This window comes from Symphalangus syndactylus, chromosome 11 (assembly GCF_028878055.3).
Source record: "Symphalangus syndactylus isolate Jambi chromosome 11, NHGRI_mSymSyn1-v2.1_pri, whole genome shotgun sequence".
Taxonomy (NCBI): Eukaryota; Metazoa; Chordata; class Mammalia; order Primates; family Hylobatidae; genus Symphalangus; species Symphalangus syndactylus.
In genome coordinates, this window is record NC_072433.2 from 52,942,576 (window position 1) to 52,960,207 (window position 17,632).

Consider the following 17,632-nt stretch of genomic DNA (forward strand, 5'->3'; position numbering starts at 1 on the left):
AAACTCAGTGCTTCTGCCCAAGGAAATTGTCCCCAGGCCCCCAGTGCCCAAGTCTCCCTCTAGGGAGCTATGAGCCAGCTCTGGCAAGAGCAGCCCTGGGAGTGGTGCCCATGTGCTTCTGACTCGCCTTTCAGGACAGCATCTCAGGGCCAAGAGAACCCAGAGCAGGTGAGGGCCTCGATGAAGAAGGAGCCTGTGGCAGGGTCCTGAGATTGGTGGGAAGCCCCTTCTGCCTTTCCCCTGCTTGCCATGGGGTCCAGTACCACCCATTCGAGAGGGGGCCACCTCATTCCAGGTGTGCAGCTGGATGGCCCCTGTGACGGAGCACACTGTGGACTGCATGTGTGGAAAGGCGCCTGCACCTCGAGGCTGGGCTGTGAGGAGACATTCCTGCATAGGGGACTGTGACCTCGCCTGGTCCTCACTGGGAACCCCCTTCATTCCTGGGTGCCAGGTGGGGTTCTGCGCACTTCCCTGAGGCTTGCCACGGGTCTGTTCATTGGGGAGTCTGGGGCTGTCTGTGGGGAGAGAGGAGAAGGGACTTCCCAGAGCAGGTTGCAGTGCACAGGCTGAGACCATGTCTCCCTCCCTGGTCCCTCTGCAGCCCCAGTACTGGAACGAGGAGTTGCAGATGATGAGGGACCTGCCCAACAAGAACCAACCTGAGCAGCTGCTTCAAGAAAAAGCCATGTTCAAGGTACCCGAAGCCCCTGGTGAGTGAGTGACAGCCTTACAGCCTCAGGCCCACCTGGCTTCTGCTGGAAGGTTTTCTTGTGCATAGGAGGGAAGTGATGGAAGCCGGCAGTCCTAGCCCTGTCAGGTGCCCTGAAGGCCCGATTTGCCCTGCAAGGCCTTCTAGCCTTCTGCTTCCTGCGAGACCATCCCAGCACCTTTTTCTGGCCTCTGAGACTTTGAGTCCTTGAGAGGAGAAGGTCCTCCCTGCTGTCTGGGCTGAGTGGCCAGGGACATCCAGCTTCCCACCCTCCACTGACTGCCATGGGGCCCTCCCCTGAGCACATGGTGCCCAACCGTGGCCCTTCTAGGGCGGGGCTCATTGACATAGCGCTTGCAGCTTGCTGGGGCTTAAAAGCCATTAGTGCGGTTACTAAGAGAAATGAGGAAAAAATAATTGTTTTAAAAAAAATCTCTCCTAAACTTACTGCAAACATGCAAGAAGTAACAGCCACAATTTCTTGGGTACTAACTTCACCAGGAAGATTCCAAGTGCTTTATAAGCATTATTTCCTATAATCTTTTGGACCTCTTGTAAATGTCAGTACTTTCCGTCATCATCGTTGTATAGACAAGAAACTGGGTCTGAAGTTACCTGTCCAGGTTTGCCTGGCACATAACTGGTGGATCCCAAACCTGCCCCAGCCCTCATACTCCTTGGTAGCCACCAAACTCTGCGCCTCCTTAAGCATAAGTGTTTAGTTTTTTGTAGAAATGATTTTCTTGCCCTTCTGTAAATAGAAGGAAACTGAGGCAAGGGTCTCTGGCTCCCAAGGCAGGCCTGGTTGCCTCCCCCATCTTGGTGAGCTGGGCCAGGTGGATGTAGCCTGAGGCTTTTGGGGCGTGGCCTATCACCCTTCCAGCCTTGGTCCCTCCCAGGTACACAGCAACTTCAGAGTGGCAGCCACATGGGGCATCATGGTAGTCAGGGAGGCATCGTCATGGCCATCAGCCCCAGAGAGGAGACCAAGCTGCAGATGTTCACATGGAGCTGCATCATCTTCAGCCTGGGCTTTGTTAGTGGCCACTACAAGGACTTTGCCGGGGATGTGGCAGCCTCCATAGCATTCACCAGTGACCTGAATGGTGAGCAGTCGCACAATGCATTGGACATGGAGGGTCTGTACATGCTGAACACAGCAGAGGTGGATGACTGCGGCTACTGGGTCAGGTTCCAAGTCCTCATCCCTGGCATCCTGTAGTGGGACCAGGAGCAGAGTGTCATCTGTGGCTCCACTGACTTTGCAAGATGGCAGTGTTGCCCCCGTGTTGTCTGGATCTGCTGGAGCACATGTTAACTGCTCAAGACCCTGAGCAACTGCATGCTCAGCCATTGTGAAGATGAGGCGGAGCTCTTCTCGGTTGAGGGCAAGGGCCTCACTGGCAATGACAGGTGCCACTACGTTCTCTACCTGCTGAGCCCACTGCCCCTGACCTCAGCTTCCTGCCTGTGCCCCACAAGGAGCTGCCAGAGGAGTGCTCCCATGCCAGCTTCCCCTGCACCCCTAGGCACAGGTTCTGTCGCCTGTGCCAGGAGCTGGTGGACGCCTCATGGAGCACAGTTGAGGAGCAGCCCTGTGAGGCTGAGGCTGCAGCCAGCTGCACTCTGCTGTGGGCATGGGCACCCTGGGTGGTTCTGGGGCTGGATCGTTGGAGAAGCTCTGGACAGTGAAGAAGAGCTCATTCTGGCCACACTCACTAGAGCCCCTTTCCCATCCCCCAACCACCTGCCATCAGGCTCCCAGATGCAGAATCTGGAGCTTTGTGTTGGTTGCAAGCCAGTGAGCAGTCAAACCAGTGACCCAGCTGAGCTGTGCTGTTCTGAGGAGCATTTGGAAGTCGCTGGGTGGGTTGTGAAGGTCACAGTCCCTGAGTGTTGGTGCTGCTGGTTTTTAGTGCTTAGGAGTTGGCCATGTTAAATTTCCCACACCACGAGTAACCCTTTTCCAGAAGCCAGTGGCATTCCTGTCTCTGTTGAGAGTCCTGGTCTGAATGTGGACCCCTCTCCCCAACCTCCATGCTCTGGCTGTCTTATTCCTGTCTGGGGAGATCTGGCAGCCACCACCTTGTTGCTTGGGTCTGTGAGAGCAAAGCTGAGTTCTGGTTGGGCTTGCAGCAGGAGAAGGAATCTGACACCATCTATAAGGCCCAGGTGGGCTGTCACAGGGCCGGCGGGCAGAACTGCGCCTGTGGGTTGTGGTCAGCTAATCCTTTCCTGCCTCTGTTCACTCCCCTGTTTTGGGGTGAGAACCACGAGAACGAAAGCTCTGAGAACCTCAAGTGCCTGGCCCAGCAGGCCGTGGCCCAGCAGCGCACCATCAACGGGAGATACCAGTCGCCTGCAGTGAGAGCATCCTGCCCCTCCAGGTATATCGCTGGGAGGAGCTGGGCCCCCACCTGGCCTGGGTAGGGTGAGTCTCACTCACAGCTCATCCTCCCCACAGCCCCTGAGTTCACAGCCCCCAGCATGGCCAGCGTCTGGAGCAGCTCCAGGTCATCATTAACGCTGTCTTCATTCTTCTCAGCTGAGGCCCCTCCATGGCTCCCTACTTAGAAGTTGGCCTTTAGTTTTTTTAAGATATGTAATAGGCTGACATGGCTCAAAATTGAAAAGTAGCCAGTGATGAGAAGTTCTTTGTGAATCCTTCCAGAAATACTCCATGTGATCTCCCCCCCCCCCGCCCTTTTCTTTGGAATTGTGGCATGCCACGGATGAAGGTTATTATTGTTTACTTAACAATATATCTTGGTGGTCTTCCATTTCAGTTCCTAAGGAGTGGCTTTATTCTTTCCCCGGCTGCCTCTGGTTCCAGTGCAAAGTGTGCCTTAGGAGCAGGCCCTGAGGACTCCCGCAGTGCTGTCACAAGCAGTGCTGCCTTCGGGAGCCCCTAACCTCCTGCCTTTTCTCCCCTCAGTGTGGGAAAGGGGTTTGGTCAGCCAGGGGTGTCAGCAGCCCTGTCCCACACCCCTTGTCTACACCTGATCTGGTGGCAGGGAGGCCACAGAGTGCAGCGATTGGAACCAGGTGAGAGGGTGAGAGGCAGCCGGGCCCTAGGCCGAGTCAAGTTCATGGAATCCTGACTGTCAGCAGTTAGGGATCTTTCTGCTCTGGGGAGGGAAGTACTTGTTCCACACGTCTCACCGAATATGGCACAGAGCCTGATCTGTCCCAAGTGGGAGTTTAACCAAGCTAGAGGGGGCCCAGTCTGACACCTACCTCCTCTCCCACCTTCTACTCAGCCAGAAGACTAGGAGAATCTGAAAGCAGAGGTGCTGCAGCGCCACTAGCTCCAGGAGTCCGGAAAAACAGGGATAGGGCATTCTGGGAGGTCGAGGTGGGTGGATCACTTGAGCTCAAGAGTTGGAGACCAGCCTAGGAAACATGACGAAACCCCATCTACAAAAAGCAAAAATTAACCTGGTGTGGTGGCGCGACCTGTAGTCCCAGCTACTCAGCAGGGGAGGATCGCTTGAGCCTGAGAGGTCCAGGCTGCAGTGAGCCATGATTGTCCCACTGCACTGCAGCCTGAGTGAGAGAGTGAGACCGTGTCTCAAAAACACAGAGCTAGAGGTGGGGAGCCTATGGCCACTGAGCCTGAGCCAGCCGGGCCAGAGGAACTGAGCTCCCAGCCCTGTGGCTGCCAAGGATCCTTTTTCCTTGAGCTTGCAGGGATCGAGAGAGACAGACAGTCAGCGGCCCTGATGTTAGTGATGCAGACTCCAGGAGAAGGGGGCATGCTTGCAGATAGAGGAAGTGAGCCCCTCTTCCATGTTCCACCCCCACCATCCTCCTGGGACCCCAGCCTGCATGCCCCCCTAAAAGTTGCTTTTGCACTGATTCAGTGAATATACAAGCAAAGGCCTAATTGAAGACCTGTGAATGGAGTGTACGGTCCTCAGTTCCCAGCTGAGGGGCCCCTCGGGCTCCCCATATTCCCCTCAGCCTCCCCATCTTCCAGCAGGGGTGTGGAGTGCATCCATGGCCACGAGTATTGATCTGTCCCTCCCAGCCTGTACATTGCCCCGAGGCAGTTCTGAGTGGATGATGTGCAGTTGGATTCCTCAGCTCATTTACATGGTTGATGTTACAGCTACTGCTTTTACTGCCACAACTCCCAGGCCCAACCTGGCTTAATGTCTTAAGTTTTAAGCAAAAAAAGATGGGGAGCCAGAGCTTTGTGGCAGGGCTGGAGGTTGTGGTGCACTTTAGTTTTGTGGCAGGATGAAGGCTGCAGTGGTTTTATTAATCATGATTGGCCTGGCCATAGCTCCAGGCTGAGAGGGACAGGTTTGTCAGTGGTGGTCCCCCAGATGTCGCTGTGGCCAGCCCTGGCCTGTCTGTCCTCAGGCCCAGCAGGAGGCGCTGCCACAGGCTCTGACTGGTGTCCCTACTCCCTGTACCCCAGATGGACATAACCCTGGGGTCTACAGTTGGAATATATCATTCTCCCCATTTTAACCTGAGCTGCCTGACACAAGGAGGGTGGGGTGGGTAAAGGGCCTGGGGAACCAGGGTTGAATCATGGATCCTGGGGAAAGGTTACAGACACAGGAGGGGTTGTCACCTCTCTGTAGAGCCCTACTGCTTGCCACACAGCACCTTCTGCAGAGACTAGCTCTGAGGGTGGCAGGGGACCCCACAGGCCATGGCTGCTCCTCTCTGCACCTGTCTGTGCCTGCTGTGGGAGCCTGGACTGAGGGGGGAGATTGCTACCCTGTGAGCCTGAGGGAGCCTGTCTGGCTGTGACCTCTATGTGGTGCTTTGCAGAGAGCTGCTTATGGGTACGAGACATCTTGTTTCAGAGGGAATGGGCATGAGCTGGCAAGTGAAGCACCCCCACAGCTTATCAGGAACTTTTTCTCATTTTTAAACCATCATGTCTTCATTTCACATTGGAATAAAGTGAGGTTTTGAAACCTGCTGCCCCAGTCTCTGGATTGTAAGGGCTGTTGTCAGACAGGTTACTAGGAGAGGAATATGTATAAATTAGGTCAAACTCAAGGTTATGCTTATAATGTTACCTGAGTGGGAGGTAAGAGGGTGGAGTCACAGGCACTCAGCTGGCATTTACCTGGCCCAGTCACTAGACTCTTGGGATTGTGGCACAGGTGAACATCCCCTGTCATTGGAGAAAAAAGGCTGGAGTGAAGGCCGGGTGGGGGAGGGGTGCTAGGCTGTGGAGTCAGGCCCTGGGCATGCTGGACCTGGTAGGTCACTGAACATCTGACTGGACACCTGCCTCTGTCCCTTCAGTTGAGGTACGATTGGCAGCACTCCCCAGAAGGCATGCAGTGCTGGGAGAGTGGAGGAGGGTCTGACGTTTGCCATCCTGTGGTAGGTTTTACAGCTAACTAGATGCTTATGGAGAGCTAATGACATGGGAAGAAGGCAGCCTACCTTGATGGACTAGAGGGATAGAGCCTGCGATGTGAGAAGTGGGTGTGTGGAGGTGGCCTGTCTACAAGAGGGCAAGTTTAAGGCTCACTGCAGTGGCACTATCTCAGCTCGCTGCAGCTGGTGGCTGCTGCCAGGCCATCCCCCTCCAGAGCAGGGAGGCTGTCAGCTTCATGTATAATTGAATACCTTTTGGGATGCTTGCATAGTCCTTTATTTCTTGGAAATTCAGAAAAGAAAAAAAAAATACAATTCTCATGTCTGTTAGTTTCCCTGAGCCAACTGGAAAAAAGATGTCTCTGACACCAAGATTTTAAGTGACACCCAAGGGAAGCCACCATTACCTTGGCCATTGAAGCCTCCTGCATGCTCCCCAAAACCCCCAGCAGTTTCCTCTGCAGTCCCACAGTTATGTCCTGAGCAGTGGGGTACCGTGTGATGAGAGAGGTGCTAAGGGATGGGATGAGGGTCTTTCCTGTGTTGTTAGAACGGTTAAAAAGTTGTTTTAACGGTGTCCAAATGCCCTCCTTCTTATACTTAATTAGCTAATAAGATGCCTTATACAAGCAAAACCAGGTACAGGAAAGCAAGTGCATTTCAAGTCCCAGCTCACCCCTTAAATTAGCTGTAATACCCTCAGCAGGCGGCCCCCCACCTCGATGAGCCTGTCTCCCATTCAAAAAACAGAGAATGAGGGGGCGGGGCCTGGAACTTTACCCAATCAGTGGCGTTGGAGTGGAAATCGTCCAATCGGGAGCAGCCGGAGAGCAGGGGCTGCTTCCGGGATTTGGCGGGGGCCTTTGTTGGCTGCAGTAAGAGCTCGGGTCCCTTCACCTGGTCTCCGGAGTCCCTCCATCTGGGAGGCCCAGGCGGCTTCGCGTTCTGAGAATAGACAGAGCCTCTGTTGCTCTGTGACCTGCAGGCACTGGGAGATCCGTAGCTAAGACGCCAGGACATCCCGGAAGCTGGGAAATGGTGAATGTGCCAGGTCGGGGGTCGCCAGAAGAGGGAGAGGGGCGGTCGAAAGCGGCGGGAACCCGCTTTGGGGGCACTCGGGCCTCCCCGAGGTCAGTTCCGGCGTCTGGGCCCCGAGTCCCCGCGGGCGCAACTCGGCCCTTGGTCCCCTCCGTCGCAAGATGGCGGCCGGGCCGGCAGCCTGTACCCCGCGCGTCCCGTCCCGTCTCGACCCCGCAGGGCGACCTCGGCCCTGGCCGGAGCTGTTTCTGGGCCGCCACAGCCCGCGTCTCCCCAGATTGTGCGGTGAGAACGTGAGGGTCTCAGGGGAAACCCCGGCTCGGCGTGTGATTTGTGTGTGGGAAGATACTGTGCCCCGTGGTGTCCCAGTCTCCTTTTTCCTCTTACAAATTAAAGGGAGTCACCCTTAAAGCGTTAAAGGGTTTATTTGGGTAAACAGCGATTGGTGAAATGGGAAGCCTATCGCGGTGGTTTGTGGTTTAGGGTCCTCTGGAGCAGCGATTTCAAAATCCCAGGGCTTAGCTTTGGAGTGCTGCTGGGGAAAAAGAAATAGGGACAATCTCTCTTCCACTATGGCTGTAGAAAACGAATACATTTCCACAGAAAGTGTGCTAGATTAATTGGTCAATTACAAACATTCATTAAAACATCAGGTCCTCTCTTTTGCAGTGGAGGATTTGTGACAGTGGATATCTCTGTTCCGTATTCTACTGCTATCTGGATGTCCGAGTTGAATGCCAAATGTTATGAGACAGGACTTGGCGCCTCCTAGAAGTGTTCACGTATACTAAATGATCTGCTATTATGGAAATAATTAAATGACATGTTTCTTGCCCGAAAGAGGTATTTTGGCCTTACCTGTTGAAGTATAAAGTTTAAGTGCTTTACAGTTTCCTTCTTTTCTATAAAAACTGTGTTTGAGTGATTTAGCTATTTTCCTGAAATCTATTAGGTCACTGAACATCTAACTGACTGGGCACCTGCCCCTGTCCCTTCAGTTGAGGTAGGATTGGCAGCACTGCCCAGAAGGCGTGCCGTGCGGGGAGAGTGGAGGAAGGTCTGACGTTTGCTATCCTGGGGTAGGTTTTAGAGCTCGCTAGATGCTTGTGGAGAGTGATGAGGTGGGAGGAAGGCACCCCACCTCGATGGACCTGAAAGACAGAGCCTGCGAAGTGAGAAGCGGGTGTGTGGAATAACCCTGACTAGGCATAGAAGACCTCAGTCTTATTTGAGCCTGCAAAAGGAGGTCATTGAAGGCCCAGTTAGTTCTTCCTGGGGAGCGTCCTTTTCAGGTGTCCCTGAGGTTCACAGCAGCCATGGAGGGAGCCCTTTGTACTGGGAGAAGCTGCAGAGTTCTGGATTCACAGGCGAATGTGGTCGAGGTTGGGCGGGAAGGGAGATTGGGAAGCTCTTTCTGAGAGTGGAATTGTTAGCGTCCTGGGGCTGTTTCTTGACTTTGTCAAATAAAACATCTGGATATAGGTAAGAAGTTCCTTAATTCTAAAGGAGTATTGCAAGAGGAGGAAAGCACCAACTGTAAGATATTTGTGGATCTCACAGTTGAAGCAGGAAAGGCCTTTCTTTCATAGGGAGGAGGAAACATGATTAAAGGTGGGAGGGGAAGGGCACGACTCCGGGGCAAAATCAGATCCCTGATCAGAGAATGACTTCACCCTGAAGTCAGCCTATCCTCAGGAGGGGCATAAAGAGGGGTTGAATATTGGCTCAGGCTGTGCGTGGGACAAACCTCAGGGACCTGGAGAAGGGGAGAAACTTAAGCAAGTTTGGTTAACACATATTTTGTTTTGACCACCCAAGACAAAACTATTTAACTGCTTAGGAGGGGGGACAAAAAAGGAAATAGAAGAGTTTGTGGCTTTGTGATACCTAAAACAGGGAGCGTCATCTAAGTCATAACGGGAAGAGGATTCTTTGCAGTAAGCTGCTCTTGAAGAACACAAAGGAAGGGGGATTTCTTTCATCACAGCTGCTTCCCAGGGTTAACTACCTACCCCATCTTTTCCCCACTCCTTTCTCTTGCCCTACACATTTCTTCCATTAGGCTGAGTTGTACCTTTTTTAATAAACTGGTCAATGCAATTACAGTCTTTGCTGAGTTCTGTGAATCCTTGTATAAAATTAATGAACTTGAGTAGGGTATTATGGGAGACCCCAATTTATAGGCAGTAGCTCAGAAGTATAGATGGCCCCTGGGGGATTGTGACTGGCATTTGTAGAGGGGGCAGTGTTGTGGCACTTAACTCTGAACTTGTGGGGTCTGTGCTGCCTCTGGGTGCTGTCAGAATTGAGTTGTTGGACAACCAGTTGGTGTTGGAGAATTGGCTGGTGTTCAGCAAACTCCACACAGTGTCATAAAAAAGCACAGGGACCTGGGCTGGAGAGAGACTCTGGGTGTCTCCAGGAAGGGAGGCTGTATTCCCCTGCACACAGGCTGTCACCCTACACATTGTGCTGTGATTCCACGTCTCCTCCCGGGGTGCGAGGCGACTGAGGACAGAAAGGGAAGAAGTTCTGAGAACAGACCCCTGCCCCCACTGTGCTGTCACCACATAATTGACACCCACTCTGAACACACCCACTAGGCACTGGCGTGGCCACGCCCCTTTCAGGACAAGACGTGACCCTCAGGAATTGTGCCCATAGCACCTTTGCTCCTAGAGTTTCCAGCCAAAATTCCCATACAAGTGCCTAGAGGACTCCTGGCTTATCCTTGCCCCCAGACCCTGAAACTGCAGCAGCAACCCAGTCCCTCCATCAACCTAGGCTTGTGGACCACCCAATCATAGTCTCATCTGCCTGCATGGACACAGGACTAAGTCAGAGCATAGCCCCACCTGGGCCAGTATCTGTAGCCCAAATCAGTCCTTCCACCAATTCTGCACTGCCCCCCACGTGAGAGTTCTTAGTAGCACCTTCCCTTCTTCCTTTTAACTTCCCCACAAACCCTGACAGAGTGTCTCACTGTGTCGCCCAGGCTGGAGTGCAGTGGCATGATCATGCAGCCTTGACCTCCCTGGGCTCAGGTGATCCTTCCACCTCAGCCTCCCAAATCGCTGGGACTAGAGGCGTGTGCCCCCCACACCTGGCTAATTTTTGTAATTTTTGTAGAGATAGGGAGGGTCTCAATATGTTGCCCAGGCTGATCACGAACTTCTGGGCTCAAGTGATCCACCCACCTCTGCCTCCCAAAGTACTGGGATTACAGGCGTGAGCCACCATGCCTGGCCCACAAACCCCTTTTTATGTGCACGCAGTGTGTCCAAGGCCAATCCTCAGGTGCCTGAATCTAGCGCCTGCTGGAATTCAGATGTCCATTAATTCAAGATGATGGCCCTAGATCTCCCAGTTGTGAGAACAAATACAAATTAAAAATATGAGACTTAACCCTTCTTGAAAATAAGGGAAGACATGTTTCTCTCCTTCCTTTTCTTAAATCATTTACTTTAGAGAATTTTTGTATGTAAATTTTTTTCTGCCTTTTGGAAATATGTCTAAATCATTGTAACAGCTAAACAGATCTTTTGTCTTTTGTCAGTCTTCGTTTTTTTTTGAGTCTTGCTGTGTTGCCCAGGCTGGAGTGCAGTGGTGCATTCTTGGCTCACTGCAACCTCTGCCTCCTGGGTTCAAGCGATTCTCCTGCCTAGCCTCCCAAGTAGCTGGGATTATAGGGGCCTGCCACCACGCAGGGCTAGTTTTTATATTTTTAGTAGAGATGGGGTTTCACCATGTTGTCCAGGCTGGTCTCAAACTCCTGACTACAGGTGATCTGCCTGCCTCGGCCTCCCAAAGTGCTGGGATTACAGACGTGAGCCACTGTGCCTGGCTGTCAGTCTTTTTGATTCGGGACATTCTTTCTCTAGGAACTGAGAATCATTGATTTGAAATATAGGTAGCAAAGAAGATAGAGCCGTATCTTACAGTTTCTCTAGGAGAGCAGGCATCTACCTTCAGGCCCCTGGCTCCAAGTTGCAAATTTACCTGTCGCGAAGACATGAAGTTTATTTTTCCTTTAACTGTAGCCAAATAAAAAACAGGTGGCCTCCCAATTCACAGGTGAATTTAAGATGAACTCTATCTGACAAATGGTGCTGTCAGGTCTTCTACTGAGGACTAATTATGGTGACTTTTCATGAGTGAGTGTTTTTCCAGTCTCTTAGCAGATTGCCTGTAATGTCCTTCACATTCTGGTCTGAGTGTGTCATAAAACAGTTTGCTTTCTTTTTACCATTGTGCATCATTTTTCTTGTGATTCTGTTTTTAATTATATTTCCCAAACACTGAGAAATGTAAGGTGCCCACCAGGCCGCACTCTAGAGGGGACATTCCCTCAAAGACTTCCTGTCACAACCCACAGTTGTGCAGCAAAGTGCCCATTGCCCCGAAAATCTGCAGGCAGTACAGTCTCTCTGCTTATTCGGAATCTTTAATCCCTTTTAGAACAGTTTGGCCAGATTTCTACAAAAATAAGTTCACAGGGCATAAGTTAGCCATTCCAGCTCTGTCTTTCCATGCCCCTGGCATCTTCAGACCTGAAACTGATTCAGAGACCATGGGGCCAGGAAACCAACCAGGCACACACATGCATTGAGTAGGCCTGAGAATCTCAACATTCCCCTCATCCTCTTGCCCAAATGCCCATGAATGTGCAGAGGGCGCATGCCACTTCCCTGCCCTCCAACACCTAAATCTGCAGCTCCAAATGTTGAACCCAGGTCCTGGGGTTCTCCAGGATGTGTGAGAGCAGCCTTCCTGAGGGGCTGTCTCCTAGTTTTCTGCACAGCAACACCCAAGAATGCAGAGCCAGGTTGATTCCGCCTGGGGTCTGCACATAAAGGCTGGTCTCCTACCTGGGATCCACAAGACAGGGCCAGACTTTGGACTGAGGATACATAGAAAATCCAGGGGACATTTTCTGCATTATGAGAGATTGACATAGACCTTGTAAAGCCCTACTTTTTATGTGGGGTCTTTCAGGTTTTCCAGATCTTGTCCAGTGAGCTGCTGCAGTTCTGTGAGGGCCTTCTGGTCTAAGCAGAATATGGTGGCAGAATCTGTAAGTGTAAAGCAGCCCTTAGCAGAGGGAGGGCAGGGCCACAACTGTCCAGAGCCGTGAGTGAAGCTACACCTACCTGTGAGCTGTGTTACTGGAGTAGGGTAATCTTGTCCTTCCTTGTACCCGAGTTAGCTGATCAGGTATAGGTAATATTACACCTGGATCCAGAATCTGTGGTTCCACTGGGGCAGTTCCACTTTGTATCCTGGCCCCACAGAGTCAGCCTGAGTCTCTCCTGCCCAAATCACTACTGGGGCATCAGCACAGGATCACCAGGAACTCCCTCACCAGCACGTGGGAGTCCTTGGGACATCTGGTGATGTCCTGTGCAGACTGAGGTCAAGCTGACTGCGGGGTCTAATTTCTTTCCATCTCAGAAGGAAAGGAATGCATCATCCAGGATTTGTTCCTCCACTCACAGAAGGAATCTCTTTATTTGGTATACAAATGGGATTTGCTCCAGTTTTCTAATACGTGGATGAAGAACAAAGAGGAGTTCTGGAGACTCATACTGATAGGTAAACCAATTGCTTCCATTTCATATGGCCATTAGAAAAACACTTGTAGCAGCCATAGTCCCTACCATCCAGGAACTTTCCGTCTAGAACAGATGGATAATGGCCAAATTCAGCATCATGTGGTCCTGTGCAAGCATGGAGGTATACAGGGAACTTGGGCTTGATTTGGGACACTGCCCTTATGTTGACATTGTGAGTTCTGATGTCACCACCTGAAGGGCCACCCATGGACAGAAGAGATATTATTATTTCTATTGATTTTCTCTTGATTTGCTTTTTAATATAATTTTCCCAGAAGGCCCTACATGTTTTGATTAAATTGCTTGTTAATGGATTTACAAAATACTTAAGGATGAAACAAACAGTTAAAATCAGACAAACTCTGGGAGTCAAGTTCTTATGGTCAGGCTTAGGAAAGACAGGACTTAAATCAGCAACATAGAGATGGGAAGCCTAGGGCCTGCCCCGTGTCCCTAGCCTTGTTCTGCCCCAACCCTACCCAAATCCACCCTCTTCTGAGCTTGGTTCAGGTCTGGCCCCACCTTGGAGCCTACCTTCACAGAACTGTTTGTTGGAGATCAGACTTCTGAGTGGTTGCTCTTGCTGGTTCTCCAGAGCTGGTGCTCAGAATTTCCCCAAACCCAAAAGCAGTTAAATGGGAGCAAAGGACAATATGGGGGCCTGAATTTTTTTCTTCATTGAAAACAGTGTTTCTAGAGACATCCCACCTGCCACCTTTTTTCCATTCCTGCAGATCCAGTAGTTGCTCCACAAGTAGTAACAAAGTCAATGTAAAGACTACAGTGAGAAATCCTTATGAACTAAATAAACTTCACCCTTCTTTTCCGTATCCCTCCCATCTGTCTATAGTTAGCTTTTATAGTGACAGGGAAACAGAAGAAGAAAGAAAGTCTGGGCCATTATCTAAATCCTGCTGGGAATTATGGGATACTCAGGACCCACATCCCAGGGGTTTATGTGGCTTAACTCACATCATGTGATGTTGCCAGCACAGTGCATACTGTGAGCACATAGTACAAGCTCAGTAAACACTGCTTTAATGCATGTATCCATGCTGTTTTCCAAATGCTGACTTAGATGTTACTGTCCTCTCCAGCCTCTGTAGACTTTAAATGGCTGGCAAAGGATGTGATTTTTCAGGACAGTGGTTGGTGGTCCTCGCTGTGAATGAAAAGTATTTGCGTTGTGATTAGAGTATTGGGTGTAAGGGACCCTGTGTGCTGTGCCCGCTTTCTCTAGCTGTGTGCTACCGATAATGGGTCTTAAGCCAATTCATGGAACTTTTCCAAACCTGCAGAATCACAGTACTTAGCACGGGCCCCAGAATACCAAATGATGTGTATGCATATTGAAACTTGAGAGGGAATGCTTAGCTAAGTGATTCTCAGCTCGGGCTTCTAAGTAGGGTCACATGGCCAGTTTGAAGAAATATGGCCACCTGTATGTTCCTCCACAGATTCTGTTTATTATTATACCCAGATTATGATTTACTTTCTTCCCCCACTAATATACAATGGTTATGGGTCCATCTGTGCGTCAGCACTGATACCAAGTCGTCTCATGACAGCCGATGCTAACTTCATTCACCTGGTTCAGGTGCTCTCTGCCAGATTCCTTCACTAGTTTTTTTTCTCTTTGTTTTTAATGGATATCTAGGAGGGAGGATTTACTGAGTGATGCATATAAACCATGACGTTTAATCCAGAGACTACTATGTCTTTTTAGTTTCCCTTTGCTTGTGGGTTGCTTTGGAGAGTGAAGGCTCTCACATTTGTTGACCGTAAATACTGGTTTTTGAAACTGGGAATTCTGAAACAAGCCTCACTTCTGTAGGTTTCCATTTTAATTTACTAATTTCACAAGCATACACTCCTTTATTCTCTGTATTTTCAGAGAAAGGTAACAATTAACATATAATTAATATATCTACTGTCTTAAAATTCTAAAATATAACACAGCACTTAGAATAAATAAAAACTTGGAAAAAACTAGACTCAGAAACACAAGCTCTTATTTTAGTTTATATCATTGTATGTATTAGTCTTCATAGTTTGTTAAAAAACAGAAAAAGGCATCATCCATAAAGAGTTTTATAGTTTTAACACAATTTAAAATATTTCTTAATTAAGAAATCTTCTCTCACTTTTCATGTATGTATAGTTACCATTTCTATGTACATATGTGTGTGTGACATAAGCATCATTTGATCAGTTTTATGTTGCTGCCTTCCTGTTTTCATCATTCTTCTCAGTTATAACACCTGCTCTGAACATTCTTTTATACTTATCTCTGCATATTGACCTGTATGTCCCTTTAAAATGAATTCTAAGTTAGATACTGGGGTAAAATAATAAATAAATAATAAATAAATAAAAATAAATAAATAATAAAATAAGCTCTACTATATATTAGATATTTGGCAAAAAAATTTTTTTCAGGCTTGAGACAGTGAGGGGAAGGGTTAGCAAAATATTTTAATTAAAGAGGAAGAATAGTATTATTTCTCATATAGATTATTTTTATGGTTTTTATCAATACATGAAAAACTGCTAGGATGACATCTAGTAAACAGTAAATGTTCAAAAAGGATTCTACTATTCTTGCTATTATGTTATAACCTGTAAATTTCATAAAACTCTCAATTTCACATCATCCCTGAATTCTTCCCTCAGTGTTCTACCTCTCTGCTATTCAAAAGTGTGGCCTCTGGACCTGAGGCATTGGCATCACTGGTGAGCTTGTTAAAAATGCAGAAACGCAACCCCAGCCCCAGCCCCAGATCTCCTGAACCAGAATCTGCATTTGAACCAGTTCTGCAGTTTATTGTTGAATACAATAAAATTTAAGAAGTATGCCTCTAAGTTACCATGACTTTTCCACCTGAGAATTATACACAACTGATTGTGGATGATGTAAATATAGACTCAAAAATGTATACTCCTATGTTGATGCCTTAGTTTTTTGTTTTTTGTTTTTTTGTTTTTGTTTTTTTGAGACGGAATTTTGCTCTTGTGGCTCAGGCTGGAGTTCAGTGGCGCAATCTTGGCTCACTGCAACCTCCGCCTCCTGGTTCAAGTGATTCTCCTGCTTCAGGTTCCTGAGTAGCTGGGATTACAGGCATGTGCCACCACGCCCAGCTAAGTTTCTGTATTTTTAGTAGAGATGGGGTTTCATCATGTTGGCCAGGCTAATCTCGAACTTCAGGTGATCCACCCACCTCGGCATCCCAAAAGTGCCGAGATTACAGATATGAACTACCGCACCCGGCCTTGATGCTTTAGTTTTATACTTTATATTCTATATAGGCATAGTATCTACACTGGTTTTGTGGATCTTATATCATTCTCTTTCCACAGAGTTAGAGAATACGTTAGAAAATATTATTGTGTTTAAAAGTATCTTATTGAATATTTCAGGTCACTCATATAAATCAGTCAGTTTTCTTAGCTCTCATTTCATCTTGGTTTGTCAAATGATGAACTCTGCCCATGGCCACATGGTTAATGTGCCATTTATTTTTATTTCAGGGACTGTTGACATTCAGGGATGTGGCCATAGAATTCTCTCGGGAGGAGTGGGAACACCTGGATTCAAGTCAGAAGCTTTTATATGGGGATGTGATGTTAGAGAACTACAGAAACCTGGTATCTCTCGGTGAGGATAACTTGCCTTTGGAATATCTAATAACTAAGGGTTTTATTTCTTTCCTTTGTCGAATGTCACTTGGGAGCTTATGCTTGATGTGAATGAATTCAGATTCCTGCTTCCAGGAAAAAAAAATTGTGGGTTTGATGTAGAAAAGGCTTCTAATGTTTGATCTTGACATTTGCCTTCTTTCTTGAGGTGATGTAGAAGCTTCACTCTAGTTTAGTGGTGATTCTAGAAATTGAGTGACATAAACTATCATTGCCCACACTTTAAAATCCAATTCCTTCTCCTTATTTTTGATTCAGTCATACTTGGAAGTGAAGCTCAGGATTCCCATATTTAAAATGTTTCCTAAACATTGTAAAGAAGCTGACAGGAAACAGTATTTGGGGAAGTAATTTTCCAGGATCCTCTATAATGTTCCCTCTTTACCGAGCATCCTACTGAGCTGGCAATTAAAGGACTCCCAGCAAAAGTCATGTGACTTTTTCTAATAAAACAGGTCTCGCTGTCTGTAAGCCGGACCTGATCACCTTTTTGGAGCAAAGGAAAGAGCCCTGGAATGTGAAGAGTGAGGAGACAGTAGCCATCCAGCCAGGTAGGTGGGAGTGAATGAAGTAGATGACATGGGTGAGAGGTCCAGTGGTCAAGAAAGAACCAGACCTTGAAGTGTGGATTGGGAAGTTCTCCCATGGAAATGATTTTTGAGATGCCTGGGTTTATTTCTTTCTCTTGGTGCTGTCACAGAGGGACATCTTCTGTCTCATATTCTTAAATTATCTGATGATTCTCCTTCCCCTTCTGTGATCCACCATCAAATTCACAGTGACAGCCAAAGTGCTCCCCTTGGCCTGTGAGGGCCTGCGTGATCTGACTGCTCTTCCTTTGATGTGGGGGCTCTGGGAAAGTCTATGCATGTTTCTACCTCTATGTGAAACCGCTTCTAAAGTTCTGGTTTTGCCTCATGTCAGAAGTGTGTGAGGGGAGTGATGGACAGTAGGATTTTTTTCAAACGTCCCAGGAATTCTGTGGGTCATATATTTTCTGATATGTTAATTTCGAATCCTATGGTGGTTTCCAAGATGATCCTACAAAAATTAAGACTCAGTAATTCATCAGAGTGCAAAACATCTTCCTAAATATAAAAAAAACCTGATCCTGTATTTCACTTCAACTTTTCATCTTTTCTAGCCTAAACTAAGATTAGAAATATAGTCTCTGTATGCATAAATTCCACAGATTTAAAATCATTTAATATATTACTTACTG

The 17,632-nt window shown here is 48.5% G+C and overlaps 1 protein-coding gene across 12 annotated transcripts in view; it reads left to right on the plus strand.

Moving 5' to 3' along the window:
* KRBOX5 (KRAB box domain containing 5) overlaps positions 1–17,632 on the plus strand; it is a 93,648-nt gene that overhangs the window by 393 nt on the left and 75,623 nt on the right. For 3 of the 12 annotated variants that reach the window (XR_010114439.1, XM_063612775.1, XM_063612774.1), the window contains exons 2-5: positions 296–454; positions 605–7,387; positions 16,243–16,369; positions 16,866–16,961. Coding sequence is in view for 10 of the 12 variants with exons in the window: in XM_063612775.1 (XP_063468845.1) it covers positions 7,100–7,387; positions 16,243–16,369; positions 16,866–16,961 (511 nt within the window). In the remaining 2 variants the exon portion in view is untranslated. Of the gene's footprint in view, positions 1–45; positions 169–295; positions 455–604; positions 7,388–7,771; positions 12,695–16,242; positions 16,370–16,865; positions 16,962–17,632 lie in introns of those variants that run through there. The other 9 variants (XM_063612776.1, XM_063612772.1, XM_055297955.2 and 6 more) reach the window with 7 other exon arrangements.